General features: G+C 36.4%; 1 protein-coding gene across 1 annotated transcript in view; it reads right to left on the reverse strand.

The window, feature by feature from the left end:
• The window catches only part of LOC137955391 (phenylacetaldehyde reductase-like), a 34,829-nt gene extending 17,362 nt beyond the window's left edge, over positions 1–17,467 (reverse strand). Inside the window, exons 1-4 of the mRNA XM_068802308.1 lie at positions 17,173–17,467; positions 15,669–15,838; positions 14,738–14,929; positions 8,009–8,171 (exon numbers count right to left, since the gene is read on the reverse strand). Coding sequence (XP_068658409.1) covers positions 8,009–8,171; positions 14,738–14,929; positions 15,669–15,838; positions 17,173–17,290 — 643 coding nt within the window. The 5' untranslated portion in view covers positions 17,291–17,467. The remainder of the gene's footprint in view (positions 1–8,008; positions 8,172–14,737; positions 14,930–15,668; positions 15,839–17,172) is intronic.
• Between the last annotated feature and the right edge of the window lie 1,633 nt (positions 17,468–19,100).

Here is a 19,100-nt window from a genome sequence, read left to right on the forward strand (position 1 = left end):
CAAAGCTTCTTTGTTCGTGGAATCACTTTCAAGAGTGTGGGTGCCTCCCTTATTGCTTTGGTCCCCAAGAAAGCTAGTATGGAACGCCCTCAGGATTATCGGCCGATCAATCTCGTTTCAAGTCCTTACAAGATCATCGCCCGTATCCTGGCCTGTCGTCTCAAGGTTATTCTTCCTACCATCATCCACCGGGGTCAGAGTGCCTTTATCAGAGGTCGTGACATTCTTGACTCTGCTATGACCACGCATGAGATTGTGGATCATTTTGCCAAGTTGAGTCAGTCGCAGTTTGTTCTCAAGTTGGACCTTGAAAAAGCTTTCGACCGGGTTAGTTGGTCCCTCTTAGACGACATTATGCAGCGTATGGGATTTGGTGACAAATGGAGGTTTTGGATCCGCAGTTGTATCTCTTCAGCCTCGTACTCCTTGCTTCTCAATGGCACAGTTTGTGGCTTCTTCTAGGGCTCTCGAGGCACCCGTCAAAGAGACCCCCTCTCCCTGCTGCTCTTCAACATCATTGTTGAATACCTATCCTCTATGTTCTACTCTGCTTGCAACACTTGTTGGCTAGAGGCCGTCTCTGATCAAAGTTGTTTTGACATCCCCTTGCTCCAGTTTGCGGATGACACCATATGCTTCGGTGTTGGCACCCTTGATTAGGTCTCAACCTTCTCGATCATTTTGAGATCACTTCTGGTCAGAAAGTTAACTGGGGAAAGTCGTCAATTATGGGATATCATATTGATCCCCCCTTGCTTCAGATCATGGCTGAGACTTTGGGATGTCTCGTTGCGATTGCTCCCTCTTACTATCTGGGCCTTCCATTTACAGACAGCAAACCCCGAATGGGGCTATGAGCTCCAATGATCGAACAGCTTGAGCGTCTTTTCTCCACGTGGAAGGGTAGGATGCTCTCCAAAGCAAGTAGATTGATCCTCTTAAATTCTTGCCTCGCGGGTATACCTAACTACTTCCTCTCCTTCCTGGCTTGCCCCGCCTCTATTAGCCTGCGCATTGACATGATCAAGAGACATTTTCTATGGCGCGACACTAAAAATGAATTTCATTATCACCTTGTCGGTTGGAATAAAGTGTGTAAGCCAAAGTCTTTGGGTGGGCTCGGGATCAGGCGCACCAAGGAAATGGGGCATGCTCTATTGCTCAAGTGGTTTTGGAAGCTCAACTCTTCCTCGAGGGCTTCATGGAAGGCAATGGATGCCTTCAAGCTTCGGTGTCTTGGAGATAGATGGATCACTAACGAAAATTGTCGTCATCTCTCCCCCATCTGGTAGGCCATGTTTCATCTGTTTTCTACTTTCCACACTGCCATTCGATTCTTTGTTGGGGATGGCTCCAGTCTGCATTTCTGGATGGATTGGTGGTCAGGCGATGGCTGTCTCCCCTGCCTACCACCATCTTATGGGATGGTCTCGGCCGCGTGCCCCCCACCCGATTGCTTTTGTCTGGCACCTCTCGGCCCTGCCCAATGTGAAGTTTTTTCTCTGGAGTGCCTATTGCAATAAGATTTTCATTGCAGACAACCTTATCAGGCGTGGTAACACCACTCCCGATCGTCTCTGCCCCTTCTACGGGACAAAGTCAGAAACCGTGCATCATCTTCTTCTCCATTATGGCTTCACCTGGAAGGTGTGTACTTACATGATTGACAGTATGGGTCTCAACTTCTACATCCCACTTGACCTGATCACCATGTGCCGTTTCTCTTCTGGAACCCGCCTTCCCAGCCTGGGCAAGCTTCTGTTGGCTGCCTACATTGCTTTCGTCCCTTGGTGCCTTTGGAAGGAGAGGAACTCCAGATGGTTTAACTATACTTTCCGTTCTACTGTTGAGGTCTCCTTCACCGCCAATAGGCTCATCTCTACATGAATCCGCTCCCGAAAAGAATTCGCTTGCCTCTCTTGTTTCCCGGTCTGCACCAACTAGAAGATTATTGCTCAGATGTTCGTCCCCTTTGCCCCCGTCGAGTTTCTGTTCTGGAACCTCCCCCTACCGGACATTATAAGCTAAATTTTGATGGTGGCGCCTTTGGGAACCCGGGTTTGGCTAGCTTTGGCAGGGTTATTTTTTATCCGGGCGGCATTGCAATACTCTCTTACTCTGGCCCTCTTGGAATTGTTGACTCGACCACTGCAGAGCTCTCTGGTCTCCTTCACGGCTTGCGTATCTTTCAAGACCGCTTCAATGGTCCCCTTACTGTAGAGGGAGATCCCAAGGTCGTCATCGAATAGTGCTCCACCTCATCCTCCCCTCCATGGTGTCATTGGCAGATTTTTCTTGATATTTTGGACTGTAGAATTTAGAATCGCATGAAAGGAACTTTAGATCAACGAGGAAGAAGAAGAAGAGAAGAGAAGGAGAGGAGAAGAAGAAGGATGTGGAAGGAGAGAATTTGGATTAAGGGAGAAGAGGTTTGCATCAAAGAGGGCTGGACGAATTTGTGGAATGAGAGGAGAGTGCTTCAATGCTCTCCCTCTTAGCCAATGCCTTTATTTATAGTCTTTACAATGCCTTAGGGCTACAACTTGATGAAATAAAAGACATAAAAAGAACACATATTTACACCTCTATGCCATCTTTAAGTGAAGTATCATATTTCACACATATGCAACTTCTTTGACGTGTGAGTTTCTTGCCTTGAGCTTGTGGGCTTCCGCCCATCTTCCAACAAAAACTAAACAAAATTTAAAAATGGTTTTAGGATATCATTCATTCTTCGTTGAAATATGTTTGGTGTTTGTTTTAAGCCAAAAGGCATAACAAGCCACTTGTAATGTCCCGAGGGACAGCTGAATGCAATTATGGGAATAGCTCAGTTGGTTAACCGAATTTGCCAAAACCCTCATTGGCAATCAAATTTGGAAAACAATTGTTTTCCTCAGATTGATGCAATCAACCTTTCTTTGTTAGGAAGGTAATAGTCATCCCTTTTTGTGGCTTCATTAACTTTTTTATAGTTAATGACCATTCTTGTTTTTCCACGTTTGATCTCTGCATGATTTTTTACTAGAAATGCAGGAGATGTATGTGGAGAATGACTTGCTAGGATTAGTCCTTGGGAGAGCAAATCGAATTTCCTTAAAATCCAAAGGTGTATAAACCATTGGTTTTACTCGAATTTCCTTATCGGGGTCAATAAGTTCAAGATCTGCAAATGGTTTCTGCTTATTCCACCATTTTAAAGGTTTTTCAGAACAGGTGGATTCGAGAAGTTGTGTAACTTCTTGATTGCAGGTCTCTACGAGGAGGAGAGATTCTAAGGGGGGAACCTCATCACCACGCTTGCTGCGTTTTTTGAAGGCTTCATGGAGGTTTCCATTGCCAGAAATGGCATAAGCCTCAGTGGGTTTGATGGCATACACGAATACCGTAGTGCCATTTACTTCGTGTCTGGTGAGACATCGAATTTTAAAATACAATGGTGTCTATTCTACGTGAGCGTGGAACATCAACCATTCGTTTCCTAGGACTAAGTCTGGTCCTGAATTTCTTGTTTTTCCTAAACTTAAAAGTGAAGGAACTAGAAATTTTTCACCTTCGATGTCGAGATGAATGTTTTTGGCTTCATAGGGAAGAGTATGAATTTTTCCTCAGCCAATTGATACACGAGGTGGTATATCAAGGTTTTTCCAGAGGTCTTCTAGAAGTAAGGTATGTCTGGCAAGACAAAATGTACTGCCAGTCTACCAGAGCATGTATGTGGAATTTTATATATCCTGAAAGTTTGAGGACAACCGTGATATATGAATTTCCAAAGGCTACATGCTTTGCATTTATTCGGATACTCATTCGGATTCTGATCCCAATGAATCCGACAAGTTCTCAGAGTTTTCTAAAGTAAAAGACTATGTTTGTAGATGAAGTTCGTAAACTTCATCTTTGGATTGTATGTCATCATGATGACATATTTCTAATCCTTTTTCTTCAGTCAATATCATATATGTATGGTATTGCCTACGTTTTTTATCATTGGGACAATCTCTGGCGAAATGTCCCCTTGGGCAATATGCATTTGAACCTGTACTGAAAATTTTGGAGCCAGAACTAGGTTATGTAAAAAGTTCTTTTCCTAAAATACCTCTTTTTAGGAGTATATTTATTTTTGTGAACTTTTTTGAATCCTGAATTTTCTTTTATGAAATTTCTTGGAATATTTTTTATGTTTTGAACTATGATTTTTACAACCATAAGCTCCTACACTTTTGTTTTGTTCTGAACAACAAAGTGTTTGTTTATATGCTCGACTACTTTTCTTTTGTAGTCTTTGCATTTCACAAAGGTTTGCCAACATGTCTTGTACAAACCTATGTCTCCTTCCGATAGTATCTGTCAGTAGGAAGTTTTCCAATATTATCTGGATACTCTGGGTTGTTTTGCCAATATTTTGCTACATATTCTTTTTCACATGCTGTAGTGAAAGGTTCTGGCAATTTTGAGTAGAAGATACTCAAATAGTGTTTCTGATCTTCTTTTTTTAGTTTGTAGAAATAGCTAGCAAACTCACAATAGTATTTCTCATAGAAACAAATGTTGCATATTTGTAACTTGTTAAGTTTTTTAAGAGTTTCTAATGTAGTTCTAGATTTTAAACTTTCATTTTGTGCTTCTAAGGAATGGTGAAGTCCTAGAAATTCCTTCGAAATTTTTGCAACAATTCCTTTTAAAATTGATGCAATGGATGTGGATCCATCTGGTTTTGCATTTTGGTTTTCGGGAAGGTTGTCCCACCAATTGGCAACATTACCTTGTAAAGCATAGCTAAAGAAGTTATATGCAAAATCCTTATCCCATGATTCATGCATATTAGCAGCATTGTTCATGCTCCTTTCCCAATCTTTAAGGATTTTTTCTTCATCTTTGGGACAATCCAAATTGAGATAAAATCCGAAAGGGTTTATGCTATCTATAGAACTATGTCCTTTGATAGCATTTGTTACAACGAATTAGACAAAAAATACTTATAAAAATCAACATAAAAATCATGCATAAAAATCATGCATAAAATCAAATTTCACAGTGAACTAATTCATAGCCATGAGATGAGATTTTTAAAATCTTGATAGAGATCTAAAAAATAAGTCCATTAATTCCAAATATAGGCTACCTAAATATCAATGCCTATTACACAATTAAGCAATTTTTGTCCTTCAACTCAGCCAAGTCATTAATTCTTACTAAACAAGGGATTTTTAAAATCTTGATAGAGATCTAAAAAACAAGTCCATTAATTCCAAAGATAGAGTACCTAAATATCAATGCCTATAACACAATTAAGCAAATTTTGTCCTTCAACTCAGCCAACTCATTAATTCTTACTAAACAAGGGCTAAAGCAATGTATGCCTAATTTACCTAAACAAAGTGATTTCAATAATCTTTTCACTTATGAAAATTTCAATTAGTTCCCACATACTAGGCAAAAAGGCATCCTAAGTAAACCCAAATTTAACATTTCAAATTTAATCTAAGATTGGGTTACATACCCTCTAATGGAAATAGGATATGAGGATTTTATGTTTATCTTCTATTTGGTCCTAATCCATTTCAATGACATTAGACAAATTTAGTTTGTGTAGATAGACAAATAATTTCATGAGTCTCATTTTTCTAACAAACTAACCTTCCCTCAAGGTATAGCTATTCTAATTTTGGGAAAATACCTAATAGACATTTATAGTTTACCCAAGCACATCAAGCATCATGATTTGCAAGAGTAACAAATCAATGATTGTGAACTAAGTTCATGTAAAAGAATGTGGCTACATTTATTATGCTAATTAAATCATTTTGTTGCGGGTACAACTATATTCTAACTTATGACTATGGATTTGAATTGCATTTTAAGTCAAAGAGTCTCATCAGTAGCACCTAGAGTAATATATCCATGCATAAGGTTTAAAACTTATCTTATTTCTAAATCCTCAATCAAGTTGAAAACCTAGTGCTATACATGATTTAGTTAATGGTGGAATGTTAATTTTCTAAGTCAATTCAATTCCACAAGAACGAGTTGAAGATTAGTTAATGGGGTAGAAATAGTTTTAGCTTTAAGACTTCATAACCAACTTGAATTCTTTTATATCCAAAATGACCCGAAAACAAGTACCTTATAAATTTTAGTAAAAATGGTCAAGGTACATTATAAACAAGTAGGGAATGCATCAATTTATGAACAAGGAAAGCCACTCATTTTAAGAAGTCCCTCAACTATGTCTTAGTGAGTAGGGTTTTTTCCATTAAGGCTAATTGTTCTATTTGAACATGGTAGATTCATATGAATCCCTTGTGACATGGAAATTGAAATGGACATATATTTCAAAAGAAAAGGTTCAAAATGGACATGTTGACATTAGTTAACCACTTGAGTCATAACCACTCGATTCAATAAGCAGTATGAACCAAGACTAATCACATTACTACACAATATGCACAACCATACTAAGAACAACCAATATTATTTCCAACTTACATCAACTAAATTTAGATTGAGCTGGAAACTAAAAGAAATTTTCATTGACATATCATTAGCTATTTGATAATTAAATATATTTAAAGCCAATGATTACTAAAGTGCTAGTTTATACAGAATTTTGATTTTCATAGACATTCTAAATCTATATAAACTAGACAAGGATGGTATTTTGAGGTTATAAGGAAGCCAAATTTACTTCACTCCATTTAGCTTGGATCTTGTAGTCGAGTTATCTTATGCATTATGGCCTATGATTCCACATTTATAGCATACAAGAACTCCTAGATTTTCTTTCATTTATAGTTACATAAACTTTAAGTCCAAGTTCCGCTTTTCTCACATTTTTGTTTCACATTCGGATTTATCCCAAGGAGTGGCAGTTCTAAAAGTTAATGCCACTAAGGCATGGGATAACTCAGAAGCTTTTCTTTCGACTAACCATTTGTGGGATTTTAGCAATATACTTTCTTCTTGAAGTTCTAAAATCCTAGGGGAGAGGTTGTCATTTTCATTTTTCGGCCCATGAACGTTTGAAGAATGGAGTTTAAATTTTTCACATTCTGAGATGAGTCTATTATTTTCTTCTCTAAGCTCTTTTAATTTGAAGGAACAATCAACTTTCAAATATTCAATCTCTTTTTCTAATTTCGAAAGCTACTTTCTTAACTTTTTTTTTTCTTTCAAGAGAGGATATGTATCTATCTAGTAATTTAATTAATTCTTCTTTATCCGGCTCCTCATAACTATCACTCTCACATGTCTCATTTTTATTCGAGATGATGTTTCCAACTAAGTATGAGTACATACAATCTTCAATGTCTCTCGCGATAACAGTCATATTCAATGTTCCTAGAAAAATTAGATCCTAATTAAGAGTCACATTCAATGTTCATAGAAAAATTAGATCCTAATTTATCCTATAAATCCTTGGTTGATTTACAAAATGAAAAAGAATCTAGCATTTCATCACTCAATGAACTAAGAAGATTTTTCATAGCTTTAACGTTGTCATCAACTTTTGCAATGTCTAATCATCCCAATCACATACCTGTTTAGAAATGGATCTTTTTTTTATGTTTTGGGATGGGATGAATGGTCCATTAATGATTGTTTCCCATAATGAAAGCCAATAGATTGTAAAAAAAATTCATCTTAATTTTTCACAATTGGTATTGTGAACAATCAAGCATGGATGCAGATTCAGGATCATAACCCTCTTGGAATAAAATATCTTCTTGAGATGTCATGGAAATCGATTGAATGAAATAAAATTAAATTTGAATTTCAATCAGTTAATGTCTGCTCTAATACCAATTATTGGCCCAGGTGGCGTCTCAAAAAGGGAAGTGAATTAAGTATAAAAGGTAAAAGTTAAATACTTGTAGTGCAATTGAATAAAATAAATATAAAAACACATGCACACAACTACAAAGAGACAAAGATTTTTCCTTTTCGATGTTCCCCTAGTGGTAATCAACTACAATTGATACATAGTAGCTTAACAAATCAAATTTCTTACCATTTATTAAATTCAGAATTGTCTCTGCACTTGCATTAAGCGATGGCTGCAAGAGTGGACCAATCACGACAGATGGGTTTATTGTTACTAGGTTTATCCCCTTATCCTTTGCAAACTCCCAAGCAGCCGCCTCAGCCAAGGTCTTCGAGAGCAAATACCAAGCCTATAATAAAAGAACCAACTTAGAATGTCCAAAAGAAATGCAAAGAAAAACCTTGATCAATAACAAAGAAATAAAAGCAATTCACAGATACAGGACCGAGGATCTATTTTTATTTATTTATCATTTACTGTTTTAACATTTTGTACAATAGACACATCAGTGATAAGTATGAGATTGTAAAGGGAGGCCTTAACATAAAATTTCCTTTCTTTTTCTTGTTTGGACAGTAAGACCTTAAATATAAGATACAACAGTGAGAAATCTCATACTAAGGTCACACTTTACAATTTTAGAACAGATAAAAAAATGGCATAAACTTGGAGGCATAGAAGAATAGATTATTTGCATGTGAATCAAAATTATGAAATAATATAATCTTTCATGATTCAAAATTATGCCAGCATAAAATAATCTTGCTAACTTATAATAATATCCAGTAACATAATATCCAAGACATCCTCCTCATATTTAATGTCGAACACATGACAGCTTGAAGTCTAAAGACTTCTAGAAGTATCTTATTCATCTTCCTAAACAAATAACACACTCAGGAATTTATTTGGTAAATGCACAGTGATAACTACATAATGCAAAATTACAAAATACTCAACATCTTTTGGAACCTTACTCAAGATTCAAATATTGAATATATTTCAAGTCTCTCTTCACTTCAACAATTCTAATAACAACCACTGGCAATCCGGAACATGGTTAAAGGCTGAACAGCTGCTTCTTTTTTTATTTTTGTTTTTATTTTTTGTGGGGGGAGCAGATAGGAAGCTTTTCTTACCAAAACATACTGCACTGAACCACCGCTTGTACCTCTGAGAACCAAATCTTCTAAACTTAGCATTAACAGATGCACAGACAACATGCATGCTTAGATGTAAGCATTTGTTTCTGCTGAAAAACAAGAACAGGGGCATTTTGGTCATTTTACCTTTTCATTATTTATACCTTGATGTAATCTTATTCTATATGTCAAACTATGTCTACGGACCAAATTTTATGTAAAGGGGACACGTAGTATAGGAGATGTAGAGTTTTAGGGTTTTCACTTAAAGAAGGGGCAATGTTGTAAATTGACCTCACCTACTCAACCCTAAATCTATAAATAGAAGTAGGAGGACGCCCAGCCACGAATTTTCAGTTTTCTTTTCTCAATTTCTCTTCTCCAAGCTCCCTCCTCCTCATTCTCTCTCTTCAACCTTTATTCTTCTTACTTTTTACATGGTATTAGAGCAATAGATCGCATCTGGGAAGGATCTTTGTGAGTTTTTTCTCCTCTTTGAAGCATAAATCTACATAAAGGAAGATCATTTTCCAGGTTTTTTGGTTACAGGTTAGTAAAATTCAATTTTTTCTCCTTTTTTCTCAGCCATAACCCTAGGGTTACTGGTCCTACAGTCCTAAGAACATATTCTGATGTTCTAAACTGCCAAAAGAGGCTCCTTAAGCTGATCTAGAGGTGTGCGCCAAAATTCCAGAACTGTAACTGCTGACATCATCTGTACATTTGCTGACGTCAGCCCTGGTGCAGGTTCTGGTGCACTTTTTCTTCTGAATTCAATCTCCTTGTTGGATTTTCTGGATTGTTTGATCTGAATACATCTTATAACTGCCCTAATTGTGGTTTTTTTTACGTGGTGGGGCCCACTTGAACTAGTTGATTTGGAATTTTTTGAAGGGTTTATTTGATCTTCTATATCTGTTATGGTTGACTCTGGTGAGGTTTACACTCCAGCAAAGGGGTCATATAATCCTGATGGTAAAGATATTATCACCTCTGATAGGTTGAATGGTGATAACTATCTTACTTGGTCCAAATCTATTAGAATGTACTTGAAAGGCAGGAAAAAGTTGAAATTTATTAAAGATGACCCTCCTGTTCCTCAGGATGATGATTGGGAGGCTGAAGACAGTCAAGTGCTGACATGGCTTGTCAACAGCACGGAATCTAATATCAGGAACCAAGTTATGAACTTTGAAACGGCCAAGGCTATGTGGCTGTCCTTGGAAGCTCTTGATGGACAAGACAGCAATTTTTTTAGGGTTTACGAATTATATACATAATTTTTTGGCTCAAAAAGGGATAACAGAACTGTGACAGACTACTATAGTTCTTTTTTGAGTGTCTAGCAGGAAATTAATGTCTTTCATCTTTTTACTACAGATGAAAGAGAACTTCAAAAACAACAAAATCAACTTCTTATAGCGAAATTTCTAGATGAATTGAATGCTGAATTTGACAACATAAAGGCACAAATTTTGGCCTCAAATGAAATACCCAACCTCTCTACTACTTTTAATAGGGTACAAAGAGCTGAAAAGACTATTGTGCCTAGAGTTGGAAAAGATACTAAAGAAGGTGACGCTATTGCCCTTAATACATCGGCTACAACATCTAATTCTATTGATACGTCCAAGGGACATACAAGGGCAGGTAGAGGCAGAGGTAAAGATAATTTTGGCAGAGGACGAAGATGAGGAGATGGTAAATCTGAGCTCAAGTGTGTTCACTGTGGATGCACCAATCATTACTAAAATAAATGTTGGAAAAATTTTGGGAAGCCTGTGTGGGAAAATGTTAGTACACATGAAGGTATAACACCAAAACTACAATCCCACCTGGTGCTCCAGATGAATTACAGAAATTGATCCCACAGCAACAGATTTCCCAGAGTATGGCACAATCTATTCCCTCTGCAACCTTGGCACATATGACTCCTACTACAGTTATGTCTGCACTCTCAGTGACTTATTCCCCATCTTGGATTCATGACTCCGGTACAACAAAACACATGTCAGGTATGTCCTCACTATTTTTTTATTTAAAAGAGTTTATTCTCGTTAAGCATGTTAATCTTGTTGATGGGTCAGTTTCACCAATACAGCAGTGGGAAATGTTACCTCTGCACCTTTTCTTTCACCTCAATCTACAATATTAGTTCCAAAATTTCCTTTAATCTGTTGTCAGTCAATTAGGTGGCTAAGTCTATGAATTGTTCTCTCACGTTTTACCCTACTCATTGTGTGTTTCAAGATCTCGTAACGAGGAAGATGATGGGTTCCGCTCATGGGAGAGGGGGACTATACTATCTGGACAGCCACAATCCAAACAGTACTTTGCATGTCCTACACAGAGTTGATTCACCTCTTCAGTGGCATCTCCAACTTGGTCATCCATCTCCAACAAAACTGATTCAAGTAGTTCCAAATCTTCCTTCTAGTATTACTTTCCAATGTGAATCATGTCAACTGGGAAAGCATCACTGGAGCTTCTTTCCTGTTTCATCTCATAAAACTAGTAAATCTTTTGAGCTTTTCCACTCAAATATCCGGAGTCCTTGTCCTATGACTAATCAATTTGGTCATAGGTATTTTTATTTCCTTTATTGATAATTTCAGTAGATGTACTTTTTGATTTTTGATGTTTTTCAACTATTTTTTAATGAAATAGAGAATCAGTTTGCAACTTCTATCCATATATTTCGTACAAACAATGGTCTCGAGTTTATGAATCAAAAATTTGGCTCTTTTTGTCAGTCATAAGGAATCATTCATTAGACTTCTTGTGTGTTTACTCCACAACAAAATGGAGTTGATGAACGCAAAAATCGCCATTTACTTGAGGTAGCTCGTACGATATTGATTCACATTAATGTACCTAAGACTTATTGGGGGTGATGTTGTTCTTACTGCATGCTTTCTGATAAATAGAATGTCATCTTTTGGTCTTGATGGCAAGATCCCTATTCAGATTGTTTTACCTACTGCACCTTTGTTTTCAGTAGCACCTTGGGTCTTTTGGTGTGTATGCTTTGCACATGTTTTTTATCAGTCAAAGGATAAGTTGTCTCCACGATCTATCAAGTGTCTTCTTACTGCATGCTTTCTGATAAATAGAATGTCGTCTTCTAGTCTTGATGGCAGGATCCCTTTTAAGATTGTTTTGCCTACTGCACCTTTGTTTTCAGTAGCACCTTGGGCCTTTGGGTGTGTATGCTTTGCACATATTTTCTATCAGTCAAAGGATAAGTTGTCTCCACGATCTATCAAGTGTGTTTTACTGGGGTATTCTCGAACATAGAAAGGCTACAAATGATATTGCCCATCTATGAGAAAAAACATTTCTTTCTATTGATGTTACCTTTTTTGAGGATGTTTCCTTCTTTGAATCTTCTACATCTGAATCAATTCCACCTAAACCCTCTATACCTACTCCGGTTATTCCCCTTCCAGTTGATGAATGTGCCCCAGCTTCACGAGATGCTCCTACTGAAAAACCACTACAGGTATACTAGCGCCGACAGCAACCTTCTCATTTAGATCCAGATCCCCTCCTCACATCCGACCATGACTCTTCATCGTCTCCTGATCCTAAGGTAAGTGATCTACACCTTCCTATTGCCCTTCAGAAATGTGTTCATAAAGGTACCTGCCATCCTTTATCTCATTTTGTCTCCTTCAATTCCTTGTCTGATAACTATCGTAAGTGAGTTTTGTCCATCTCCACTTGCATATTCCTTCTTCAATGCAAGAGGCCTTGTTGCAACCTCATTGGAAGAATGTCATGGATGTTGAGATGGAAGCATTAATAGATAAATGGACTTGGAAGTTATGTGACTTACCTCCAAGTGCTACTGTAGTTGGATGTCAATGGGTCTATACTATTAAATATAACTCAAATGGATCGGTTGAACGGTATAAGACTCGTCTTGTTGCAAAAGGGGTGGATGTTTTTTAGACTTTTTCTCGAGTTGCTCCCATGTCCTATGTTCGTATACTTATTTCTACTACAATCCATCATAGCTAGTCTCTATTCTAGCTAGATATTAAAAAAGTCTTCTCGTATGGTGACCTTGAGGAAGAAGTTTATAAGAAGGCTCTTTATGGCTTCAAACAGAGACCGCGAGCTTGGTTTGAAAATTTTAGGCAAATGCTTATATATCCATGGGATTTCGTAGAAGCCATTGTGATTAGTCATTATTTATTCTAAAACGATCATTTGGAATTATTTTCTTACTGGTATATGTAGATGATATCATTCTATCTGGGAGTAATAGATCAGGTATTGAAACAGTTAAATCCCAATTGGTGAATCACTTTTAGACTCTCTAGGTCAGTTGAAATATTTTCTAGGTATTGAGGTAGCAAGAACCAAAGAAGGAACAACACCGACTCAGAGGAAATATGTTACTAAGATGCTTCAAGAATATGGTCTTCTGGGTGTTAAACCTACAGATACACCTATGGAAGTAGGACTTGATCTTCATGATGATCAAAGTCCAGAACTAAAAGATAAAACAATGTATCTAAGGCTAGTGGGAAAACTCATCTATGCTACAATTACTAGACCAGATATTTCATTTGCAGTGAGTGTAGTGAGTCAGTTCATAGAGCATCCATGTATAATTCACCTAGAGGCTGCACAAAGAATCTTGAAATATCTAAAGGGATCACAAGGAAAATGTCTCCTTTTCAAACCTAATAATCACTTGAAGATTGAAGCTTTCTCTGATGTTGATTATGTAGGCTCCAAGCATGATAGAAAATCAACCACTAGATGTTGTGTATTTTTTGGAGGAAATTTAGTCAACTGGAAAAGTAAAAAAACAAAATGTTGTTGTTCGATCTAGTACAAAAGCGGTATATAGAGCAATAGCCCACATTGTTAGTGAGCTAATGTAGATAAAATCTATTGTCCAAGAGTTTGGCCTTGATCAGCAAGATTTTATTATTGTATTGTGATAACCAGGCAGCAATCTTTATTGCAAATAATCCAGCCTTTCATGAAAGAACAAAACATATAGAGGTAGATTGTTACTTCATCCAAGATGCAGTAATGAGGAAAGAAGTAACTATTCCGTATGTTCGGTCTGGTGATCAACTCAACAATATCCTAATTAAAGCATTGGGAAAGGGTGAATTCCTGAATTTCTGCAGCAAATTAGGATTGTTCGACATATACTCTCCAGTTTGAGGGAGAGTGTTGATAAACAAGAACAGGGGCATTTTGGTCATTTTAGCTTGTCGTTATTTATGTCTATGGACCAAATTTCATGTAAAGGGGACACGTAGTATAGGAGATATAGAGAATTAAGGCTTTCACTTAAATTAGGGGTAAGGTTGTAAATTTACCTCACCTACTCAACCCTATATCTATAATAGAAGTTGGAGGAAGTCCAACCACGAATTTTCAGTTTTCTTTCCTCAATTTCTCTTCTCCAAGCTCTCTCTCCTTCTCATTCTCTCTCTTCAACCTTTCTTCTTCTTACTTTTTACAGTTTCATATCGACTAGGATAAAAATTAAAGACTAATTCAACAATGACATGTGCTCAAGACATGAATCATAAATAAAACTATCTGGAATTAAAATAATAGAAAAGCCAAAAAACATTAACCATAATTATGCATTCTGTGATAAATGAGTTTTAGCCCAACCACAAGGCATAACCAATGGCAAAAAGTGAAAGAGCAGACAGTGTCGGCAACAATAACTGAAAGGTTGGATAAAGTATAAAAAAAAATACATGCAGAAGCAGTGAACATGATCCAACAATACCTTTATTGACTTACAGAACTCTGGGTCACTAAACCAGCTCTCATCAACCACCATCTCAGGGGTCATTGGTCTTCCAGTGTAGCCAACAGCAGCAAATGAGGAAGTCATGACCACCTTTTTGATTGATGAGGTTCTTGCACAGGATCCTAAAATGTTTAGAGTGCCCTTCACTGCAGGATCAAGTAATTCGACCTGGAAGAAAATAAAAATTAACAAGAAAAAATTTGCATTAAGAAACGTAGCATATAACTAGACAATACAAGTGAAGTGTGCAGACATAAAGGGTAGAAAATTTTAGATGACAGATAAAAAAATTTAGATGATACGCCCTGGTTTACTCTTGCTGCAGACTTGTGCACTCGAATGAGGACATGAAAATAATTTTTCAGATGACTCTGCATATAAGTTGGGCAGGTCTTGTTTTAATAGCAAATGTTAGCCACAATCCAGTCTTCCAACAAGCATTTTAACTTTGATATGTAAAACTCGAATACTAACACGATAATACATGGTAAGTATCAAGGAAAAAGAAAATTGAGAGCTTTCGGACAGACCAAAAATTTTGCCTAGGACTTTTTTTTTTGAAAAGGATATATATATTAACAAAAAAGCAAAGAATTACAAAGGGGAGCAAATCCCTAACAACAAGAGATCTAGGACTTACAAACTTGACAAATGCAAAAAAAAAAAAAAAAAGTAATGATGAGTCGAAAAGCTTCAACAGGATTTCACCATTACCAATGTCAAAGAGGGAGGTTCAGAGTTCAGACATTGTTATCAAAGTAAACCTGAAGGATTTATGTTTTAGGAAAGGAATAGGTATACCACTACAGATGCATAAGTTTTTACTTATGTTATTATATGAATCCAAGAGCAATTGTTGTTTGAATGTGGAAGTGTACATAGTCCAATAAATGAGTAAATAAATTACCTGCGGATCTGTGACTCGAAAATAAACTGGAGATGCAGTGTGGAAGACCCCTTCACAACCATCAACTGCAGCATCAAATGATCCCTCTTGCAACAAGTTCGCTTGTACAAGATGAAGTCTTTCCTTGGCCCCTTCCAGTGCAAGCAAGTGTTCTGTCTTCTTTGGATCATCTACAGTTGTTAAGATCAACAGAGTTAAACACTAAACTAACATAAGGAAAATAATTAATTAATTAATTAATACATAAATAAGTAAACGAATAAATAGATAGTTAAGAAACCATCAAGCTTGGTGTTGGTAGAAGTTCAACTGAAAGGACCTTTACAGCAGGAAGTTAATTATTTAAAAGAGCAGTATGATTTATATTTAAAATATTACAAATAGAATTAACTAATAGCACAAAAACCATTAATATTTATAAGGAACTCCATAATTTACAACCAGTAACATGCTGACACATGCAAGACATCTTCCCGCAAATCATATCGGATTGCAGCAACACTGCAGGCACATTGGTCTTTGTCTTTTTTAGTTTTTTTTTTTTTGAAAGCAAAACTTTGAGATCAGATGTGCCACTATCATCCATTAAACCAGATCTAGGAGAACCCCTTTCACCACGGCCTGATGTCATTAGATCTACTGAACCCATGGATTTCTATACTACTTGTCCACTAAGATCCAATATTTGTGCTAACCAATCCGGATTGCACAAACTTTTGTTTTCAAATAAATCATCTTTTCTTTCTAAATTTCGACCTGGACAATCAGAGAATTATGAGGCTTGCCTGATTAATGATCGACAGTGGACTAATTTTTGTGTCATTTAATTTTTCAGCTCTCAAAACAAAATAACCAAACTCAACCAGCAGAAAGCAAATCTGTGGTATTCCAGTAATACGGCCTCTCATTCGGGGTAAGTTCCTATAAACATTCTTTTCTTGTTTTGAAAGAAGAAGTCACAGTAAAGAAAGCTGCAAGAAAGAGAGACATGTTCATCTAATATAGCATCGGTGTATTTGACAAAAAAGACAGCTAAACCTTCTCCTCCTCGGCCTGCATGCTTACACCTACAGTTACTGTTGTTTGGCAGTTCTCCATCCCTCAACAAAACTGATTGAATACAGATAATGGCAGTTCAATTAAGCAGTCATTCACTGTTTCATAAAATAAGGGAGAAAACTAACAACAAGGTTCTAAGCATTTGAATCATGACTCAGAAAATCCGGAGAAAGATATAACTTGCACTTTATCATAAAGTAGTTGCGAAATCACAATGAGCCACACTTGATTTGGCACTTTCTCTTTCCTTTGGTGATCTAGCCATTCATTTAACCTAACTAAATGAATCCAGCACCTCGTTTCCGTCTCCAAACTCGAATTTTCCAACATAATTCTAAGAATCTAGCGAAACCGTTGGGACAAAATGAATCGAAATTATCAATAACAGGGGCAAAAAAATAAGATAGAGTGAGAGATACGCATAAGGTAAGTTAAAAGTTCTTACTGAGGTCCCGAACAGTGGCTTTGACAGTGTATCCTCGTTTAAGGAGGAGTTTCACTAGCCAGGAGGCGATGTATCCAGAAGCGCCAGTGACGCAGACCACTTTTCCGACTTCGCCCATCGCTCTTTTTCAGAGCTCTTCTTCTGCACCACCACTATTTCTAACGACTCTCCTCTCCCTCTCCCAGCACATTTATGACTTTCAGACATCGGCTATTGGACGGCAACGTCATCGCTGACGCTTGGTCGTCCAACGGTCCGACCTTTACCATTTGACCGTTAACGGAGAGAAGGCAAAACCCAGACAAGCGTGCTTAGAATTGTACCACTGAGAACGACCTAATTGACCCTCCAAGGGATGGGAGAAATAAGTAGACAAATTAAAGCGACAAAAAACAGAGATATCCATTAAAAACGGCGGCTTCATAAAAAAACACACAGAGAAGTAAAAGTCGAAGAGATTAAAACAACACAGATAAGTAAATAACACCATCAAGAAAGAGAATAATATGCTTATTTCATGTTTGTGAGAAACCAGATGCCGATGATGAAACGGACTAATTTTTATGTTTGTGTTAGTGTTGACGCATTCGTGTACAGGAAAACAGTTTACAGTGAATAGTGCTCACTCATTAGAAAAATATAAAAAACAAAAAAATCCCTAAACCTGTATAGTACACTTATAATTACAACATAATCCTCAAACCCCAAATTAGGTAAAACAATCATTATTACTACACGAGTAACTTATTTAATGTATAATTAAAATATATTAATATATTTATTAATTGAATTAGATACGTTATTGTGTATTAATAATGTGAGGCAATGAAATACGCACATGATTAATTATAAGTAATAAATAAATAACGTTATAAATAACAAAAACGAAAATAATATGTTTAGCTATTAATTTATTAATAATATATGATATACTATAGCCTAAAAATGAATGTTTTAAGAGGAAAAATTGATCTAATCATAACTTTAATACACTATATATTTGTACGTAATATTACCACTATTAAATCACTAATATAAAACAATAAGTAAAAAATAAATATAATGAGTAAATAAAAAATTATTATATTAAAAACGTAATATGCATAGTATTAATTGATAATATATTTCCAAAAAATTAAAATTAATCAATTGATCGAATACATATTGTAACTATATTTTATTTATCAAACTTAAATATCTAGTTTAATATAGTAATAAAATTTAATAAATATAATATATAAATAAATATACAACTTTATTACTAATGTAATAGAGTTTAATTGTAATAACCAATTCGTGATTAGCATTAAAATCATCAAATTACAAGTTTAGTACATAAGAACAACACATGTTCAAATACAATAAAAGATACAATCATCAGTTATCATTTCACATGCAAGTCGCTATGTCATCTCGAAATTGTGCGGCTCTTGTGGATTCTAATGCACGATGCCTCCGAAAGCTTGTTACTTGGGTATCCTCTTCCACAAGACCATCGCTATCATCGCTGTTTGTATCGTCCGTTGCACGTAATTGAACCCCATCACCTCCTCCACCAAACTCATCATCCGAATCATTATCTTCCAAATCAAATATATCATTGTAATCCTCTGTACGTATATAATTATGCAATATGCAACAAGCAATGACAATTTTTTTCTGCATCTTAAAAGAAAATGGAGGAGTACCTTTCAACATTTGAAATCGAACTTTTAAAGCACCAAAAGTTCTCTCAATAGTATTCCGCAAAGACTAAGAACGAAAGGCTAAGAACTGCTTCCCTGATCTTGTAACCTTCTAGATCATGTGAGTTTAGTGGTTTGGTGGATGATGATCACTGAGCAGGTAAATGTAATAATATAGTAGCTTCTTATATTTGGTCTTAGTGCCACCCCTTGATATATGAGTGTGCTAGGCACACTTGTTGC

Source organism: Aristolochia californica, unplaced genomic scaffold, assembly GCF_029961685.1.
Source record: "Aristolochia californica isolate CCGP_79_NKW_82.1479 unplaced genomic scaffold, dmAriCali1.0.hap1 SCAF_2, whole genome shotgun sequence".
Classification (NCBI taxonomy): Eukaryota; Viridiplantae; Streptophyta; class Magnoliopsida; order Piperales; family Aristolochiaceae; genus Aristolochia; species Aristolochia californica.